General features: G+C 50.1%; 6 protein-coding genes across 6 annotated transcripts; 3 read left to right on the forward strand and 3 right to left on the reverse strand.

Moving 5' to 3' along the window:
- Positions 1-447: 447 nt before the first annotated feature.
- Positions 448-2,352, reverse strand: AKAW2_11704A (dynein family protein; the record flags this gene model as incomplete). The annotated part of the gene is made up of 6 exons (XM_041684218.1): positions 448-594; positions 663-1,291; positions 1,341-1,434; positions 1,492-1,874; positions 1,945-2,106; positions 2,196-2,352. 6 exons carry the CDS (start codon positions 2,350-2,352, stop codon positions 448-450), a joined length of 1,572 nt encoding a protein of 523 aa, XP_041538424.1.
- Positions 2,353-2,904: 552 nt separating this feature from the next.
- On the forward strand, positions 2,905-3,839 carry AKAW2_11705S (uncharacterized protein; the record flags this gene model as incomplete). Its single annotated transcript, XM_041684219.1, has 2 exons — positions 2,905-2,960; positions 3,026-3,839. The coding sequence occupies 2 exons, from the start codon at positions 2,905-2,907 to the stop codon at positions 3,837-3,839; spliced, it is 870 nt and encodes a 289-aa protein (XP_041538425.1).
- A 319-nt stretch (positions 3,840-4,158) lies between these two features.
- Positions 4,159-5,560, reverse strand: HSV2 (phosphatidylinositol-3,5-bisphosphate binding protein HSV2; the record flags this gene model as incomplete). The annotated part of the gene is made up of 5 exons (XM_041684220.1): positions 4,159-4,689; positions 4,754-5,110; positions 5,168-5,265; positions 5,334-5,372; positions 5,452-5,560. 5 exons carry the CDS (start codon positions 5,558-5,560, stop codon positions 4,159-4,161), a joined length of 1,134 nt encoding a protein of 377 aa, XP_041538426.1.
- A 1,555-nt stretch (positions 5,561-7,115) lies between these two features.
- Positions 7,116-8,671, forward strand: aspA (putative septin AspA; the record flags this gene model as incomplete). Its single annotated transcript, XM_041684221.1, has 6 exons — positions 7,116-7,130; positions 7,316-7,385; positions 7,451-7,567; positions 7,625-7,712; positions 7,772-8,374; positions 8,437-8,671. The coding sequence occupies 6 exons, from the start codon at positions 7,116-7,118 to the stop codon at positions 8,669-8,671; spliced, it is 1,128 nt and encodes a 375-aa protein (XP_041538427.1).
- Positions 8,672-10,479: 1,808 nt separating this feature from the next.
- On the forward strand, positions 10,480-13,682 carry AKAW2_11708S (HET domain-containing protein; the record flags this gene model as incomplete). Its single annotated transcript, XM_041684222.1, has 2 exons — positions 10,480-11,052; positions 11,112-13,682. 2 exons carry the CDS (start codon positions 10,480-10,482, stop codon positions 13,680-13,682), a joined length of 3,144 nt encoding a protein of 1,047 aa, XP_041538428.1.
- Positions 13,683-14,514: 832 nt separating this feature from the next.
- On the reverse strand, positions 14,515-18,284 carry rom2 (putative Rho guanyl nucleotide exchange factor (Rom2); the record flags this gene model as incomplete). The annotated part of the gene is made up of 4 exons (XM_041684223.1): positions 14,515-14,592; positions 14,646-15,077; positions 15,134-15,564; positions 15,626-18,284. 4 exons carry the CDS (start codon positions 18,282-18,284, stop codon positions 14,515-14,517), a joined length of 3,600 nt encoding a protein of 1,199 aa, XP_041538429.1.
- Positions 18,285-18,847: the final 563 nt, after the last annotated feature.

The following is an 18,847-nucleotide window of genomic DNA, read 5'->3' on the forward strand; positions in this document are numbered from 1 at the left end:
ACCGTAAAATAAGAAAAGCAGTAAATACTATCGAAAAAATTCATTCATCTTTCTCCAACTCCTAAGAAAAGAGAAACAAAAAAAAAAGCCAGCCTAATCCATTCTGGTATCACAAACAGCAACAGCAGCAGCAACGAGAAAGCAGCAGCAGTAACAACAACGAGATGTCACCAAGCCAGCCAGGCCACAATCCCCCCGCGTTAGTTATAATCACTCATTCCAAATATGTTATGTATGTACTGCATCGTGAATGTGTGAAAATGAAAAGAGAAAGAGGGAATAAAAGTGAAAAAGAGAAAGGAAAAGAATAAAATTACAATCCAACATCAACATCAACATGAACAATGACCGCCATAATGACAGGAATAAATCAAAAAAAAAAAAAAAAAAAGAAGAAGAAACAGCATCTACTACCCATCGCCGGTGTATCGGTTTATCTTTTTTTTGTTACGCTGATGGGCTGCCGCGGGGACTTGCCCCGGGTTTCTTGACCAGGCCGGCGAAGAAGTTCGCTAGTGCTTGGTTGTGGGCTTTTTCGTCGCCGGCGGATGATGAGAGAGTTTCTTTTCTTTGGGAGCGGCTGGCTTCACGTTCCTGTTTGGGGTTGGGGTGGTTAGAGATATGCTGGGTTGGGATAGGGGATGGTGAGGGGGTAATCTTACCTTTAGCTTGCGGAGCATGTCGTCTGCGTCGACTTGGATTCCTCCCATGTTGAATTGTACGGGACCGATATGTTCATTGACTCGTCCGTTGTCGTCTAATGGGGACATCTCGAGCTGGGGCACCTTCTTCGCGGCGCGGTCTTTCTCGTCCTCCGCCTTCAGTTGCTCTAGGACCTCGAGCTGCTTCGTGAGGAAGCTCTGCATATCGGATGTGTCCACTTCGATCTTGTTTCCGTTCCGTTGGCTGCCTGTTAGAGCCATTGATGTGTCGCGCTTCGGGTCCTGGATGGTTTGCTCGAAGATCGCTACGGCGCTGGTTCCGTCGTCCACTGCGTTTGCTGTTTGTTCGTCGGAGTTGCGATCGTCCACGCCGTTCGTGAGTGGCTCCGGGGGATCCTGAATCTCGATCGACCATGCTGTCGATATGCCTTCCATGTCAAAGCCTTCACGGATGATTCGGATCTTGCCCCAAGAATCCCAATTCGAGGGAACCAGGATCTTGTCCCGGTCGATCACGTTGTGCTTGAGAGACTGTCTTTTTAGGAGAGAGTGTATGCCGAGGGAGGAGTGTATTAGGCTCTGCAAGGAGTTTGCGAGGAACGGAGTGGTGTAGATCAACGATGCGCCGTCTGTTTATGTTAAAACCGGATCTCAACTGGTATTGGCTGCTGTACTTACGCTTGAGTAGTAGTGTTCTCATGAACTGAAGGATGAAGTCGAATTGCTCTTCGTGCCATCCGTGATCCTTCTCCAGCTTTTCAATCTTGTCCGCCTGCATAGAAATTGTCAATATAGAGACTTGCCGGGAGCCTGAAGTAGTTCAACATACCCCTTGGCAGACCACACACATGGGGATTCCAAGCCCCTCATCCCACTCGCCTGGCCCCAGCGGTATCGTCACAGGACCTCCGGAGCTGGTAAATCCTTGTGCCCCTCCTGAACTCGGATCCGTGCCTCGTTTCCGGTCCCTCCACTCTGTGAGATTCTCTTCCATGACGATCTTCGTCTCATCGTCGAGCGATATCAGCACGTGTCGAAGAAGACGGACCCATTCCCGGAGTCGCCGAATCCATGTCCATGGGTCCGACCAATCCAGTAGGATCACGACGAGTGTTTCCGGAATCGATTGAGGGGTCAGGAGCGGCTTGAGGAGGGGAGCGAAAGATAGAGACGGTTCAGAGAGTAGGTATGCAGAGACGCGCGCCAGAGTATCTATTCGCAGGAACACCTTTTGTTTAGCCACCCAGAGCCCACCAGTCAGCCAAACTCGAGGAACAATTACCTTCGTGGTCCGCATCCAGCACATCCTGATATGTATATCCCAAAGCGAACTGGTTGGCTACCGGCGGTACCCTCCCCTTTCGCTTATCGTTCGACAGACTAGGATCGGAAGAATCGGCGGCGAGTGTGTCTAGAAATTCTCTTTGACTCTCAGGCGTGCCTCCTGGAAATCAGTCCAAGTATTAGCGACCCAGCCCGAAAACAGTAAAACGTCCATGCCGCTCGACGGCGGCAGAAACCAGGTCTTCGCACCTAAGATAAGCAGATTCTTCTCAGGCAAACGCTTTCCATTCGCGACACTATCCAGCATAGAAGACCAGATGTTCTTCTTAGGTCCATCCTTGCTCGACGGCCGGCTATTGTTTCCGGTGCCGAATCTGGAGCCGGGGATCTGGCTTGACGCAGACATCGTCTGTTCGATTTCGACTATTTTCAGTTGGCGCAGACCATGCCATATAACGTCCGAATAATTGTGAAGCTAGTCCGACGGCTTTGACGCGTGAGCCGCGGAGTTTGGAGGAGATGGTGGATATCGGTCCAGGCAAGCGGATTTGGGGTCAGGGGAATCTGGCGTTGGGGACGATCTCTTGTAGCGATTAACGGCGGGTCCGTGGCCAAATTGCCCACCCGGATGAGCGGTATCGTAGGTAAGCCCGCTGTTGCTATCTGAATCACACAGGTGGTGGGGGTTGTCAGTACAAGAGGAAGGCGGTTTAGTCGAGAAATACGTTAAGTTGCACTCCAGTAAACAATCCAAAGTGTCGGCGTTCTTGCGGGTGGGACCCTCCCGCGGAGCCAGCCCGTGATGAGCTGAACCCGCCAGCTTTTCTGCTGCTTCCTGTCCCTCCTTCTCAGCCACTCACTTTCTTGCTTCGCCAGCGCAATTCAGCTGTGGTCTTATTTGACCCTTTTTTGTTTCCGAGGGGTGTATAAGCTCGCGTCTGCGGCCCTCTATTCAATAATGAATAATATCCGCCAAATTCAAGCGCTCAACAAGCGGGAGCTTGAAAATGCCATGTATGTCACGCTTATTTGCAGCTCAACCTATTGGTCTCTTTGCTAACCATTGTGGACTGCCTCAGATCCCCGGAAGCTTCCTGGCACGCAGACTACAGAGACACTGCTTACATATACATCGGTGGGCTACCATACGATTTATCCGAGGGTGATATTATAACCATCTTTTCGCAATACGGTGAGCCCGTGCACATTAATTTGGTGCGCGACAAAGAGACCGGAAAGAGTCGAGGCTTTTGCTTTCTGAAATACGAGGATCAGCGCAGTACAGATCTCGCTGTCGATAACCTTGGTGGGGCAACAGTGCTGGGGAGAGTGCTGCGTGTGGACCACGTGAGGTACAAGCGGCGCGATGACGAGGAGGAAACAGACAATGTCGCAAAGCTCATGGGTGATACGGACACCAAGGATCATGATGACAGAGATACAGATGATGAGCGGAGAAGACGGAGGAAGAGAAGGGGAAGCGAATCAAGGGAAGAGGAGCCCGCGAGACGGCCTCTGCTCAAGGAGGAAATCGAGCTACAGGAGCTGATTAAGAACCACGACGAGGAAGATCCAATGAAGGAATTCCTTATCGAAGAGAAGAAGGAGGAGGTCGCACTCGCTCTGGAAAAGATGCGCAGCAGCGAGAAATCATCTCGGAGACGTGACAGCCGTGAGAGATCAAGCCGCCATCACCGTTCTCACCGCCGGAGACACGACGACGACCGAGATTCGGAGAGAAGACGCAGAGATCGGTCGCCCAGAAGGGAAGAGCGATCTCATAGAGCGAGGTCTCCTTCTAGAAGGGAGAGGTCCGACAGAGACAGGACGCCGGTCGCGTCGCGATCCCCCGACTCCCGACGCTACAGAGATAGACATGATCGACACCGTTAAATGTCTGGAAAAGCTATCTAAATATTAATTATGCTAATGAGGACTGAGTCTCTTAACTGATCCTGGGAAAAAGCCATCCAATAAAAGATCTCCAGGATCTTCGTGGCCGAATGCTGCAGTCCGCGCCTGTTCTTGAAATGCAAGTTTGCTGTTTCATCATCCTGCGCCGGCTCATGCGATATCGTGTCCATCTCAGAATCAATGCCGTGGCATGGGCGCATGCATACGGATCTTGCCTGCATCTGGAACAGCTACTACCTTGGTGCAAACCGAATAAGTAGTGCTGCGAACAATCACTCTTTCTCCCGCCGACAGAATCTCAGCTGCCTCCCAAATATCTTTTCCAGCCCTCCCTCAGGCAATACCGCTTTCCATCGTCCCCTTCGCGCAGAACGAACTTCTCCCATCGACCATCCCTGCCGGCGCCGATAACAAGAATGGTCCTATCATCGCGCCAACCTATCACGCCTTTCGACGGGCTCCCATATGAGTTACCCAGTGGCGGGACATAATGCGAGCCGGGTGGTGCTTCCTCCCCCATTTCAAAGTGGGCGCTTGCGAATGAATACACATCAGAGAATACCCTTGGCAATAGCGGAATTTTCCCGAGAATGCCCCATTTCTGGTTTGTTTGTTCTTCGGTCGGGGAAGCTGCAGCTGGAGTACGGTTCGTCGGTAGTCGGGGATGCGGAAGGTCGAACACGTGCAGGGTAGACTTATCCGAAGTTACAGCTAGTAGAAGATTCGAGGGCGAAATGGCAAGAGAGAATATCACCGCATGATCAACACCGCGTCGTAGCTCGGCCATTTTGGTGCAGTTAGCCGTAGAAAAGACGCGGACCAAAGTGCCCTAGATAGAATGCGCCTGGTCAGTAGTCTGCGTCGCATTTATAATAGTAGGGGTAGGGGCGTACCGCTTCACTCGCCGTCGCCAACACTTCACCATCGGGACTCAATGTCATCGCACGCAATGGCGTGCTGTGTGCAGGGATGATGCTGACATTCCCCGTCTCAAGCTCTACCAGTTGGACCTGGCCCGGGGACCGACCTGGAAAGGCGAGCACCTGCTGCCCTAGACAAGCCAGTCCCAGTGGGTTATCCGTTGTCTCGAAATATGAAAGCTTCTGCGGAGGGTTCGAGAAGGCGAAGATGTGGATGCTATTGAGGAGGGCGACAACGATGCGCGACTTGGACAGTCGGACGCCCAGGACCGAGGTGCGGAACTCCAGCGTAATTACTGCTTTCTGTCTTGCGTCATCCCAGATGACCAACTGCGACTGCTGTATGAGTATATATGCTGGGCAAGATAGATACAGAAGTCTGCGCACCTTATTTTGTGGGAACTTTGGCTGTCTCCCTCCGCCAACGATAGCTAGGTAGTTCGTCTGGCCAAGCATCTTGACTACCCCGATGCCGGCATTGAAATCTAGATGGAGCGAACGGCATTAGTGATACGGAGCTGAAGGATGGTGGGGTTGAAGCTATCATGTATACCTCTTGAGACTCTGAGCTCACATGGGTCGGTATTGAAGACTGCATCGAGATCATATTGTTCTTAGCTTGGATATCCCGGAAGGGAATCTATTGCAGGAAGTGCCTGGTTAGGACCTACCACAGAAGCCGGTGTCCAACCCAACTGCGAAGCAGGAGGTATCATTGTTGAATGTAGCAGAGAGTGAGAGTGGCCCCACAGACTCATCGATAACTTGACGGGTGTTCATTCTGGCCACCAGGGAAAGAGGCCATCAGAGCTATGGATGGTAGAAAGGTAGACAGGAAACTAGAAGATCGACAGCGGTCGCTGACCTCACCCGAGCATCAGTAACGTAGATAAGGCCCGGGGGTCCGCTTTTGGCTGGGGGATGCCGGAAGGGCAGCGGATGCCGGGCCAATAGACTGTCTGCGCAGCGTGGTGATGTTGTTCAACGGAGATCAATGCACATCATCTTACACCCAAACAGAAGGCGACGAAGAACTTCTTGATATACTTCGGCAAAGATGATTGAGAATAAGAAAAAGAAAAACATGTACTGACAAGGGCGTGATTCGAACCCGCGCGGTTAGTCTACCGTTTTGCGGTTAGGAATATTCCGTAGTCAATACTTAATGTCTCGGAGCCATTGTTTCAGGCCTGAGGCCTAAAATTCCAAGCTTGTATGGTATTTGGGTAATTGCTTACCGCTACGGCGGCCCGCAGCGACCCACGGCGGTGGTGGAAACGCCTTCTGCTGCCCCCGACCCCTGAGAAGAACTGGGGAGAGCACAGAGGCTAGTAGCCAGACATTGCAGCAACAACCACTTATGCTTTCATTCAGTTGACTGGTCGCGCTGTACCTCAGAGAACAGGTTAGCGGATAATATGTGACTTGGACTAAAGGAACAAATTCCCTATCGAGTCATAGCACTGGCCGCTGAGTGGAGACCTGAAGTGTGTTCTCTCTCAGTGAAAAGACAATAATTGATGATCAAGGCGTCCCCAGATTGGACAGGTATTATAATGAGTGTTGAAAGAGTACGTAGGTAGGGAGATACCCAAAGACAAGGTCTGGGCATACTAGATGGGATTCATACTGTGTACATTGAAATCGGCAGCTATCTACCTAAGCAATTGAACAAAGCGTTCGTAAGCATGTACCTTAAGTTGCTTAGTAGGGGGATAACTACTAGACTCCATTTACTCCATACAGGAACCGTGCCTGGGAGCCCGCTATCCATGGGAGAGTAACTGAATTGTTTAGAAAAGTGGGAGTGGTACGACCAGTAAGGTATCGATGTATCATCGGTTACATGAGATACCAATATTACCAGCGACCGATCAATCTGGAGAAAGAAAGAGGGCGATGATTGGACCGTTGGGGACTGCAGGGTGAAAGGGGGCAGTTGTGACCGTTCCAGAGCGGTAAGAAATTGTTACGAACAGGAAAACGGGAGGGAGGAAATCCCCCCCTTAGAGAGAGTCTAACAAATCCCCTAACTGCCAGATCAGTAGCAAGCGCCAGCCAAACGGCTCTTTAGTCCCTCCAGCTTGCCCAGAGAGAGTCCGCCCGTCGTCGAACCTCAGGGGAGCAACGCAGCCATTCCACATCCCATCCCATCCACTCCTCCATCTAATTCATTCAACCTTCATTCCACCTCTCTTGTTTCTCCCCCCCATTCCTTTCCTTTGGCTCAAACCACCTTCGTCCTTGTCTCTGCCACTCGCTTTCTCCCTCTATTTTCTTCAATCTCTTCTTCTATCTTCTTTAATTTCCTCCATTCCTCCCCTTTTAATTCACCATGTCGTTCAACGCGGTATGTTACTTCCTTCCCCTTTCTGGCCTTGTTGCTCTGAAGCCTATCCATGCTCCTTCCCCCTCCCACTCAACCCACCCCGTCCATTGTCCCTGGAACCGTCGTTTTCTTTTCATTATCTGTCTTCAGGCTCTCGGCCAGAGATTTGTCCACGATTAATTTCTTGCTCTAATTCCCAGATGAAGCTCCGTCGCAAGAAGAATGTCAAGAAGGGTATCCAGTTCTGTCTGATGGTCTGTGGTGCCAGCGGAACCGGTATGTGCTGCATCATACAAACCAACTTCGATTGCAGAATTGACCGAATTCCCCCCTTTCGATAGGACGTACCACCTTCGTCAACACTCTTTGTGGAAAGAAGGTCCTAGAAGGCAAGGACTGCGACGACCCGGCCAACGCTCATATTGAGGAGGGTGTCCGCATCAAGCCAGTCACAGTTGGTAAGTCACCGCCATCTGGACCACCAGCATACACGCCACTAATGAGATCTTAAAAAGAGTTGGAATTGGACGACGAAGGCACCCGCATCTCCCTCACCATCGTTGATACCCCCGGTTTCGGAGACCAGATTGACAACGAAGCAAGGCACGTTGAACTTGGCCGTCTTCTCAACGCCCCCCTACGAATACTGACCATCCCAACAGCTTCGGCGAAATCGTTGGATACCTTGAGCGCCAATACGATGACATTCTTGCGGAGGAATCACGAATCAAGCGTAACCCCCGCTTCAGGGACAACCGTGTTCACGTCCTGCTCTACTTCATCACACCGACCGGCCATGGACTGCGTGAGCTGGACATCGAATTGATGAAGCGCCTTTCCCCCCGTGTCAACGTCATCCCCGTCATCGGCAAGGCCGACTCTCTCACCCCTGCCGAATTGGCCGAATCCAAGAAGCTTATCATGGAGGATATCGAGCACTACCGCATTCCCGTGTACAACTTCCCTTACGATATCGAGGAGGACGACGAGGACACCGTAGAGGAGAATGCTGAGCTTCGTGGTCTGATGCCGTTTGCCATTGTTGGCTCTGAGGACTTCGTTGAGATTGACGGCAAGAAGGTGCGGGCCAGGCAATATCCTTGGGGTGTCGTGGACGTTGAGAACCCCCGTCACTCGGACTTCTTGGCCATCCGCAGCGCTCTTCTTCACAGCCATCTCGCAGACCTTAAGGAAATTACCCACGATTTCCTCTACGAAAACTACCGTACTGAGAAGCTCAGCAAGAGTGTGGATGGTGCTACGCCGTACGTATACCCGCTTGCCATTGTTACGGTCCACTGGAACGAAAGCTAATCCATAGCCACAGTACACAAGACTCTTCGATGAACCCAGAAGATCTAGCATCCCAGTCCGTTAGACTGAAGGAGGAGCAGCTTCGTCGCGAGGAGGAGAAGCTCCGCGAGATCGAACTCAAGGTGCAGCGCGAGATCGCTGAGAAGCGCCAGGAACTGTTGGCTCGTGAGAGTCAGCTGAGGGAGATCGAGGCTCGCATGGCGCGTGAAGCAAGCCAGAGTCAGATTGATAGCATCAGCGATGCTTGAGCTCTTCCTGAACCTGTTCCCCGGAGGGAGACGGATCTTGCATGTTGACCCCGGACGCCGTTTGTGCCTATGTAATGAGATTCGTGGCACGGCAGTTGTGACTGTCGACGGGGAAAAGATTAGTCGACCGTTTATTCACGTTAATAGCTTCTTATCCGAGAGGAGAGGGGAAAATGCAACGTTCCGTTTATCTTGACGACTGGCAGCATTCCCCTTTGTTCACTCAGAGGGTTGCGGACAAGAGGTGATGGAATCCTGCTGCTGTTCTGCTCTTTCCCTCTCCCAAATTTTGGCTTCTTTCCATGTCTTCTTTAATCTGGTCGAAAGATCTCCGAACTGTTTCGCGCTGCCCATGTTGCGAAGCTTGGGGTCAGAGATAGCATCTTTTTAATTTGCTGACAGTTGTCGCTGAACCTGCATCACCTCCTTCTCATTGCCCATCCCTTTTTTCTATTTTTTTTTCCCATTTCTGCTTTTGTCGACGAAACCTGTCCCAATCTCAAGCAGCGCAGCAAGATTCCCTCTTTTGTCGTTTCATATTCCTTGTGCTCGTGGTTCATGTCTTAATCTTATCATCATATGTCTTAGTTGAATAGTAGTATATGAGGACAAAAGACCCGAAGTTTTCCCTGGTATGTAAGTTCTGATGGCATGGTAAGCAAATGTTCTATTCCCTGTCGTGTCTACGCAGGACTAGGAACATTGCACGTAGAATCGTACTATACAAGACACATCATATTGGCGTTCAGACCCGCATCAGATTCCAGTCTTGCCCCTTCATTTCTTGGGCCCCAGCATAATGAGTTGCATAAGTTCATAATTATACATTAGATAAGAATTAGATGTCTCTTCTGACCTTGTAAGCCATTGAAACCAAGAACGTGTTATTTGCCATCTATATGATAGTATCTATTCGGCTTAGGATGTAGCACTAAGGGGTGTCTAGTGTATATTTTACTGATATTCGAACTCTGAGACTTGTTTACTAGCAGTAGCTGGAGCTCTATCTCTTTAGGAGTATGCTGAGAGATAGTAACATTCAAGTCGATGAATTGCTAAAATATATATCTACTAGCAACAAGACCCACTTCAATGCAGTCAATCATGGATGGTCATGATATGTACTCACTATACTACTGATCTATAGGACTTAGTCCCTAGTATACCATCTGTCCTTACTGGCCTTGTCCGAGTAAGCTGTAACTGACCTGGGTGGATGCTGGCAGAAAATAATTCCGCCTATAACATCGACAGACAGAGGGTGTATATTGTTTCTATTATTATTTCAGAAAAAAGCAATTCCCAGTCCTTCCCTCGCTCTTTACCTCGTATGATTGTGCGCAGCAGTTGTATGCCAAACTCAATGGGAACGATGTCCGAACTTGGTTGCGGTATACTCGGTATAGAGAGACATCAACCGGGGAGAGATAAGAACCGAAATTACGGTCTATAATTCCACTATACATCTCCCCATCTGTGTAAGAGGAGTGAGAAGAATCTCATGAGATTAGTAATGTTGTTAGCATCGATCGGTCTCAAGTGTACCCCGCCATTCAGCCGCACCAACTCAGCGCCATGCACCTTCCATTTGTGAGTTGGCGCGCCAGTCGCTTGTGGCCTGGAGTAAGCCCATCTCCCAGAGCTCATCTTCACTCTCTCACTCCGAACTGGTCAAGGCGTTGGGACATATCTCTCCGTCTGCGCTTCAGACAGACGCGATATATAGTTTCTGGTCTCCTGGCCAGCGTGTCGAACTTAAGGTTCATACGATCTTCACTGAACATCGCATGTGAGACTTGAATCGCACCATGTCTCCAGAACTGGCACGCAACCCTGTTCTGACAGGACCTGCCTTTACCTACACAGAGCTCCCGCGAGAGTCTCCACATCCCACTACTCGCATGATACGCCTTCTGCCGAACAAGGATAAAGATGCAGAAATCAAATGCGAACTCTTCAACTATGACTTAACGTCAGGCAGCGGCGCGGAGTCGCACCTCTACGAGGCACTTTCCTACGTATGGGGAAGTAACACGAGATCTCGAACCATTATATTGAACAGCTGCGTGTTCCCCGTAACGGAGAACCTCTATCTTGCGCTGTCACGTCTCCGGAATCGGCAGCTTGAGAGAATACTGTGGGTTGATGCGATTTGCATCAACCAGGATGATCTGAACGAGAAGACCAAGCAGATCCCACTTATGCGGACGATATATGCACAGGCCCAACATGTCACTGTTTGGCTTGGAGAGGCTTATGAAGATGGTGATAAAGCGCTTGAAGGACTCCGGTGCCTGGCGGAAGGGCAGGATGTAGATATTGAGGGGTTTGGAGCACTATGTGTGAATTTGTTCGAAAGAACTTGGTTTCGCCGTATCTGGGTAATAATATTTCCCCTACGTTGAACTATCAGAGGAGTGTCGACTAATAACCACAGTAGGTACTTCAGGAAGTTGGTGTCGCAAGATCCATTTATATCATGTGCGGCTCTGTTCAAATAAACGGACATGCCTTGTGCGAAGGCCTCAAGAGAATGAGGCTTCCTGCAGAGTATCAAGAAAAGATAGGCCCAGTCGCGTTTCTTATCAAGGGGGCACTTGTCCGGCCAAACTATGAGCCTGGGTCACGAGGATTTCTCACTATTGGGGAGCTCGTTGGCATGTACTGCTACCACAATGCTACCGAGCAGCATGATAAAATCTATGCACTTCTAGGTTTGAGTGCTGACCCTATGACATCCGCCCTAACGCCAAACTATGCCCTCCCCTGGAATACGTTGTTCAACCAAGTTACCAGTCACATGTTCCCAGACTGTTCTGTTGAAACATGGCCTGGATCAGATATAGCCATTATCAGAGGCGGGGGCTGGGTTCTAGGCCATATTTGCTCTGTACGACACGTGTCAAAGTTTGGCCAGCAAGAAGTAAAGGTGTACTTGAATGATACAGCCCGGTCAATCGGGTATGAGAACGACTGGGAAGCTAGTTGGGATCTACAAACTTTTGCACAGGCCGTTAACCCCGGAGATATCGTCTTCCTCCTACAAGGGGCTTCGAGGCCAAGTATCATTAGGCTTTGCAAGGACCATTTCAGGATAATCACACCTGCCGTGACTCTTTGCAAAAGACGCCCTAGAGAGTCTCTGGAAGGAACATCTCGGGGATGGCATACACCGGATGGAACCTGTGATATCCTACTGGTGTGGAGGATTCCTCTGAATAATGATACTATGTCTCAGAAATGGCCTGAAACAGAGCTCCCCGACATGGTTCCAGCCTATCAAGAACAGTCCTTGGAGGCGGAATATAGACGAAACAATATTACCCGAATTATGGCAGGTGTTGCCATGGGAGCATTGGCCTTAAAAAAGCGAGATGATGATGATGTAGCGCGCTTGCTCGTCTTGAGTGGTACAGATGATTCAATTGCTTCACGGTTGACTAAGTCTTCCGCAAAGGATATTCGACGTTTTCCTGACAAGATCATGCAAAGCCTCTTTCCAAGTGAGCGAAACGATCTGTCAATTTCCGAGGAAATGGTCAAAGCAGTGGCAGAGAATAAAGGACCGTGTGGCTATATAATCATGGAGCTCCTTTTCCAGCGTCAAGGGTCTAGTCTTCCCATCTCTGAAGAAGTGGTCGAGGCAGCAGCAGGAAACTCTGGATGGTGTGGACATCAGGTTATGAAGGCTATCTATCGCCACCGTAAAGAGTTCTTCCCAATTTCCGAAGAGGCGGTCAAGGCAGCGGCAGGGAATACTGGAAGAAAGGCAACCAAGATGATGAAGCTCCTCTACAAAGCACAAGGGGAAGCCCTTCCAGTCTCTGAAGAAGTACTCAAAGTGGCAGCAGGAAACGACACAATCGGGGGGGCTCGCATTCTGGAAATTATCGTTCACCATCGTGGCCAAAATCTCCCGGTGTCTGAAGATGTGTTTATGACCGCAATAGGGAGTTCTGAATGGGGATACTGCAAATTATCAAAACTCCTTGAATACTACAATGGAAAATTTCCAGCTTCTGAGGAACTGGTTAAGGCAGCAGCAAAAAGGCGGGCATTTCTGAGTTTACTTATTGACCAAGGAGAGGAAAGCCTTCCAGTCTCCGAGGAAGTGGTTAAGGCAGTAGCAGGAAGTTCTTTTGGGAACGAGTCCCTGGAATTACTCTTTGAGTATACAGAGGGAAGCCTTCCAATCTCTGAGGATGTGGTCAAGACAGCAGCAGAGAATGAGAAAAGTGGACCTAAGGTTATGAAGATCCTCTTCCAACAGAGAGGAGAAAGACTTCCAGTGACTGAAGAAGTGGTTAAGGCAGCAGCAGAGAATGAGAAAAGTGGACCTAAGGTTATGGAGATCCTCTTCAAAAAGAGAGGAGAAAGACTTCCAGTGACTGAAGAAGTGGTCAAGGCAGCAGCTGGAAATGAGGGCTGTGGAGATGATATCATGGGGATCCTCTTCCAACAGAGAGGAGATAAACTTCCAGTGACTGAAGAAGTGGTTAAGGCAGCAGCAGCAGGGTTCTTTGGAGATTATATTATAGATATCCTCTTCCAACAGAGAGGAGAAAGACTTCCAGTAACTGAAGAAGTGGTTAAGGCAGCAGCAGGAAATGGGTGGAATGCAGATCATATTATGGTGTCACTCTTGCAACAGAGAGGGAATAAACTTCCAGTGACCGAAGAAGTGATCAAGGCGGCAGCAAGGAATGAGGGAGCGGGATATCAAATCTTAGAATATCTTCTGCAACAGAAAGGGAGAAGCGGACTTCCAGTGACTGAGGAAGTACTTGAAGCAGCAGCGGAGAATACTGCATGCGGAGCAAAGATCCTGGAAATTTTGCAGCCGGAAAGAAGCCTTCAAACGACGGTTACTGAAAGACCTGAAAGCCCAGAGAGCCCAGAGGGTTCGGAAAGTGCAGAGAGTTTCGCTCGTTGGGATCATCTCCAATATCCACCATATTCACGAAGCTCGGAAAGTTCGCTGTCATTGGATGGATTGGACGAAAAAGAATAAATTGAAATACTAGTATAATGATCTACAAATACTACCCATCGGAGCCTGCAGTGGCCGTAATGGTAGAAAGTCATCAGATAGACCCTGCTTTTTGAATTGCTTGTAGGAAGGTAGGAAGCCTTACTACTACCAAGATAAGATGTAGTATTATCTACTTGACTGCTCTGCATACGAGTATGAACATAGTATACATAGGAATGAAAGCCATCTGTACAAATTCCTCGAAATATAAATGTCCCGTTAAGTATTTTCGATTTTCGCCATTCTCCAAGGATCATGTGGATGAACTCTGGGCATAAGAGTGATTTTCAAATCTATGGAGGGACGCATATACTGCTATTGGGTTGCCAGACCAGAGTGGACCATGTGACCGGGTCCCTTGGAGGCCAGGAATAACTCAGGTGACAGTGTAGAGCGCAGTAGGTGATTAGGTAGTGACCCTGTGATGGATTGAGGTGACATTCCAGGCTCGAGCCATGACTAGTTAGAATCTATAGTCGCAGTCTAACAACCAATTGGATAATAGTGATTGGATAAGCATGTGGTATGGATGCGCTTCATTGTACAAAGATAATTTGATCAAGCTGACCTGATACAGACAGATCGAAGTGATAACATGGAGGTATTATAAAAAGAAGATCCTCGGTTCAGCTCAATAAGTCAAAGTGGCCGCAAAGGTCAGCGAAAACTGAGCTTCAAAGAAAAAAAAAAGATGCAGTGGATATATGCGCTTTGCGACCATCATAGGGTCATTCTAAAGTGCAGTCAAAGGCAGTCAATGTGCATGAGTTATTTCTCGTATTCCCCTCTCTTTCTTCTTATTTCAGCGGGCCTAGTGTTGCGGCTTGTTCCAGAAATCCAAGCTGGCTACCACGTCCTCGCCCGATTCATCTTCGTAGGCATACAGAATCTGGACGGTGGTTAGTGCTGCAGGTGAACATCACGTGATTCAGAACGACTTACCTCTCGCGTGGAAGAATGCAACATGCGGATGTTCTTTCCGGTCATGATATGGACCAATTCACTCGTCTCAATGTGTCGAATCTCAATGAAGTTTGGTTCGAAAGCAAGAATGTAAGGATAAGAGAGGGCAAAAGCGTTAGGGTTGCCTTCCCATGAGATCTTCCAATCCGGGCGTGCGCGCCAACCATTGCGGTTGACAAAGAAAGAAAAGTCGCTGTAATTGAGCAGGAACTCTCCATTCATACGCTCGATATGGATCGGCTTGACGTTCTCTTTGCGTGCAACGAAGTCGAGTGAGGTGTCGGCCTGATCCAAGAGTGACTGCGTCTCGGTCGTTTCCAGACTGACAACTTCGAAACCACGTGCACAGCCGACGCAAAGTGTGGAACGGAGGAAATGTATTGACGACGATTCGGCGGGGATGTAAAATTCCTGCCCTGAATGTTAGAAATGCCAACCACGAGGACACAGACAGAAAGTGGACGCACCTTGAAGAGCTTCAGACTATCCTGGCCACTCTGGAACATCTTGCTGACCGCAGACTTCTTCTTGCCTTTAGCCAGATTATCCATGGGTTCGTAAACCTTGATGGTCGTCGACAGAGCCGAAGTCTTAACAGAGCACACCAAATGACGGCCCAGTCCGATGCCGGCCTTGAAGAAGTTCGCATGTCCCTGGATCTTCTTGGGTCGCTTTGCGACTGTATTTTGACTTTCACTAATCTCCAAAGCCTCCATTGGGTAAGACGAGAGCGTCTTATTCGACAGGACCAAGAGTAGTTGATACTCTTCCAAAGTGTCCATTTGCGTAACCTGGCTCACGTCAAGGACTCGTCTAGGTCTAGCCGATTTATCCTTAGGCCAACGCTCAGACAAGTAAATGCCGCTGTCTGTACCATACACGAGCTTTCTGCCACCGTCTGCCGAAAAGTCATTAGCCATATCATCGAAAGCTATAATAGGAGCTGAGTAATAACATACCAACTGGAACAAGGCAATTTACCCTGTTGACAGAGGTAAAGAACTTCTCGCAAAGGACAGTCTTATTGTAGAAGTTGCTGTTCCGCTCCCTAAGTTTCCTCTGTTGCTCTTCTACCATTTCGATGAATTTCCTTCTTTGCGTAGGAGAAGTGGCGTATAGAGTCTGCTCATAACCCCCCTTACCAAGATGCCTGAAAGTGATGGGCAGGCCATCTTTAGTCGTGGGTGGATTTGCAGCAGCCTTGTTCGAGAGCAGACTAGAAGAGGGCCTCTTAGCGACACCAACCCTGGGAATCACCTCGTCCATTTGAGCAATGACCAGAAGCTCGAGAGGGATGGGCTTCCGATATACTCGGTACTCCTCCCGCTTGTTCACGATCTTGATTCTCACCAGGAGAACCGCATGATCGAAAAGGTATGCAGTAACTTCAGAACTGTCAGTTGGCGTTTTCTTGAAAGCCATCTTCGTCAGCATTTGACGGTTCTCTTCCGTCAACTTTAGATCGACATATTCGCCCGGGGGAAACTTCAAAGCTGAATTGAGCTGCACAAGGTTGAAATGGTTCTCAGCCCTTCCACTCTCAGCATTGACGCGAGACAGGAAATCTTTGATGAGCTTGATGGCCTTGGGAATGTCTTGCTTGTCAGGATTATCGTCCGCCGTGTTCTTGGCAACCTGTTCCAGAAGCAAGGGGTACCTTGCCAGACGAGTGGTTGGCTTGGTCAAGTAACCGTTCAACTCCAGCTTCCGTGACTCTTTAAGACGTTCTGTTTCCTCAACGAATCTCGCAAAAGCCGGGTTTGATGCCTTTTCTTTCTCGAACTCGTACTTTCCGTAGAGCTGGTTTGCACCGTACTTGATGAATGGGTCAAAGCGTGGCACGTGCTGCAAGAAGATATCACCGACTGTCTTGACGACGTGGTTCTCCTTCTGGCGTGCATTCAGAGCCTCACACAATCCGCCGTTGACCTTCAAGACTTCCAGGCAATTTCCGAATACCGTGCGAATGAACTTCTCCCGTCGGTGCTCAGGGATTGGCGAAAGATTAGCATTGCCTGCCGAACGCAATGGCCTCATCCAGAAGTCTCGTAGATACTCGAGGTCCTTGACGAAGTCGCGCTCGGTGTACATGATCTCGAAAATGATCTCCTGACGTTTCTTCTCGCGGTCGTCAATGCCATCAGATATCTCCTTAGGAACCATGTTAATCCACAATTTCTGATTATCGTTATCGTCGTCATCACCGTGCAAACTGCCCTTGGAGGCAGACGAGCGGAGTCCCGGCTGCGGCTTGAGGTTCAGTCTAGCTTGCTGTTCTAACCTCCTGGGACAAGCAATCGAGTAGCATAAGCTGTCGCGAGTGCAAGTCGGCGAGTAGCATTCAGTCAATAGCGTGAACACTCCATTTACCTCCGAACTGGGCGCTTCCTCTCCCATGGTTTCTTTGAACTGGTAAAGCTCACCGGGAGCATCTCGCAGACGGTGGTCATATGTCACATCGTGGAAGAACTTCTGCGCATCCAAAGCGCGTCCCAACAGCAGAGCCAGATTGCGATCCATAGTCTTGATGATGTAGGCGATCAGGTCGACCGCTTCCGCACCGGAGAACGCATTCTGATACGACAGTCCGTTCTTTTGCCGTTCAGCGAGCGTAATCCTCTCACGGAAGACATCGGCCACTCTCGAAAGCAGGGCTGGGTAAACTAGCGGCACCTTACTCCGACGGGAATTGCTTTGGACAAGAGTCGACGTGTTACTGGGCTTCGGAGCAATTTGGCTTTGCATGCTCATAGTACGGTCCGGGACAACGGTGGATGCCATGGACATAGTGCGGGAGTTCATGGAGCCATCGCTAGGGGGACGAGACTTTCCGTTAACATCATACGCGTTAATCACATCCGCTGGGTACGAGGAGGCTTCCGGGGGTGGACTGGGGCCGGAAGGCTGTCGCCTAGGAGGGATGACCCGTCCAGTTTGTGTTGTATGAGCGTGGTCGCGGTCAGTGGAGTACGTGGTCAATGACATGGAGCGCTCGTTCTGATTCCTCTCGGGAACCACACGTCCCTGAGGTGTCATGGGGGCGGCGCCTGCATTATAGGGCTGTTGGCGGGAATAGGTTGCAGAGGTATGGTTGAAGCCACTGGATGGTGGCTGATATATCGGTGGCCCTCCCAACCTCGCCATTGACCTTGATCTGTAAGCGTCGGAGTTCAGGGCCGGGTGGGGCACTGGTCGAGCATAACCCTTTGCATCCGGATATTGTGGCCCGTGGTTCGGTCTCGAATCAAGCCTCTGCGGCTGAGGGTAAGCAGAGCGTCCGGGATAGGGTCGTGGAGGATTCTGGGAAGGGTGCTGAGAGGTCATTGTAGCTGCGCTTCCGCCGTACGGTTGATAATAACCGTTGGGGGGGCCCGGGGGGTATCCATTCTGCATCTGGCGCGCGGGTGGTGGCGGACCCCTCTGCATTTGCGGATGGGGCACGTGTGAAGACATGGTATGGGCCCGATCTTGGGAGAACTGAGGAGTCTGGGAGGTCATCGTCTGCGAGCGTCCCGGTGCTCCGCCGAAAATCTCGGAGAATGCAGCATCACGTTGAAAAGCGGAGGGATGCCCGTAAGGCCGGTAGTTCCGGCCTTGCTGACCCCCTAAATCGGCCATGGTGTGTATGTAGCCCCCTCTTTACTCCTCGCTCTGGGGATATCTCGGTGAAAGGTGGCAAGAAGGTGAATCACACGAGGCGAGAGGAGGGTAAGGTGAAGGTGGGAGAAAGGGAGGGTATCGAATCCGGTCGTAGAGAGCGTGCAGAGCGTCGCGAGGAGATCGTTTCGAATCGTGGAGTAAGGAGAAGGAGGAGAGCGCGGGTGGGAAAAAAGAAAATGAGATACTCCACGGGGCGATAATTTATAAGCGGAATCAAGAGTAAAATAAGACAAGAATCAAATTCGAATAGGAGAAGAAAAAGCCTCTACACACAAAAGCCCCCTCGATGTATCATGCCTTTGGGAGGTCCAGTGTTGGTGCGATTTGGAAGTCTGGGGAGGGTGTCGAGACCGCGTGGTGTGTTAACGATCCAAGTGCGCTAGGAGCCTTGAGCGCAACGGCAAGCCAGGGCCCCTGCAAGTTCATAACCTCAGCATGCTCCCTCGGGCGGGATCGGTCGATCAAGACTGGGGGTGGCGTGCCTGGGGAAGAGGAAGAGAAAAGAATCTGAGGGGGTAAGG

The sequence above is a fragment of the Aspergillus luchuensis genome, chromosome 1 (genome assembly GCF_016861625.1).
Source record: "Aspergillus luchuensis IFO 4308 DNA, chromosome 1, nearly complete sequence".
Taxonomy (NCBI): Eukaryota; Fungi; Ascomycota; class Eurotiomycetes; order Eurotiales; family Aspergillaceae; genus Aspergillus; species Aspergillus luchuensis.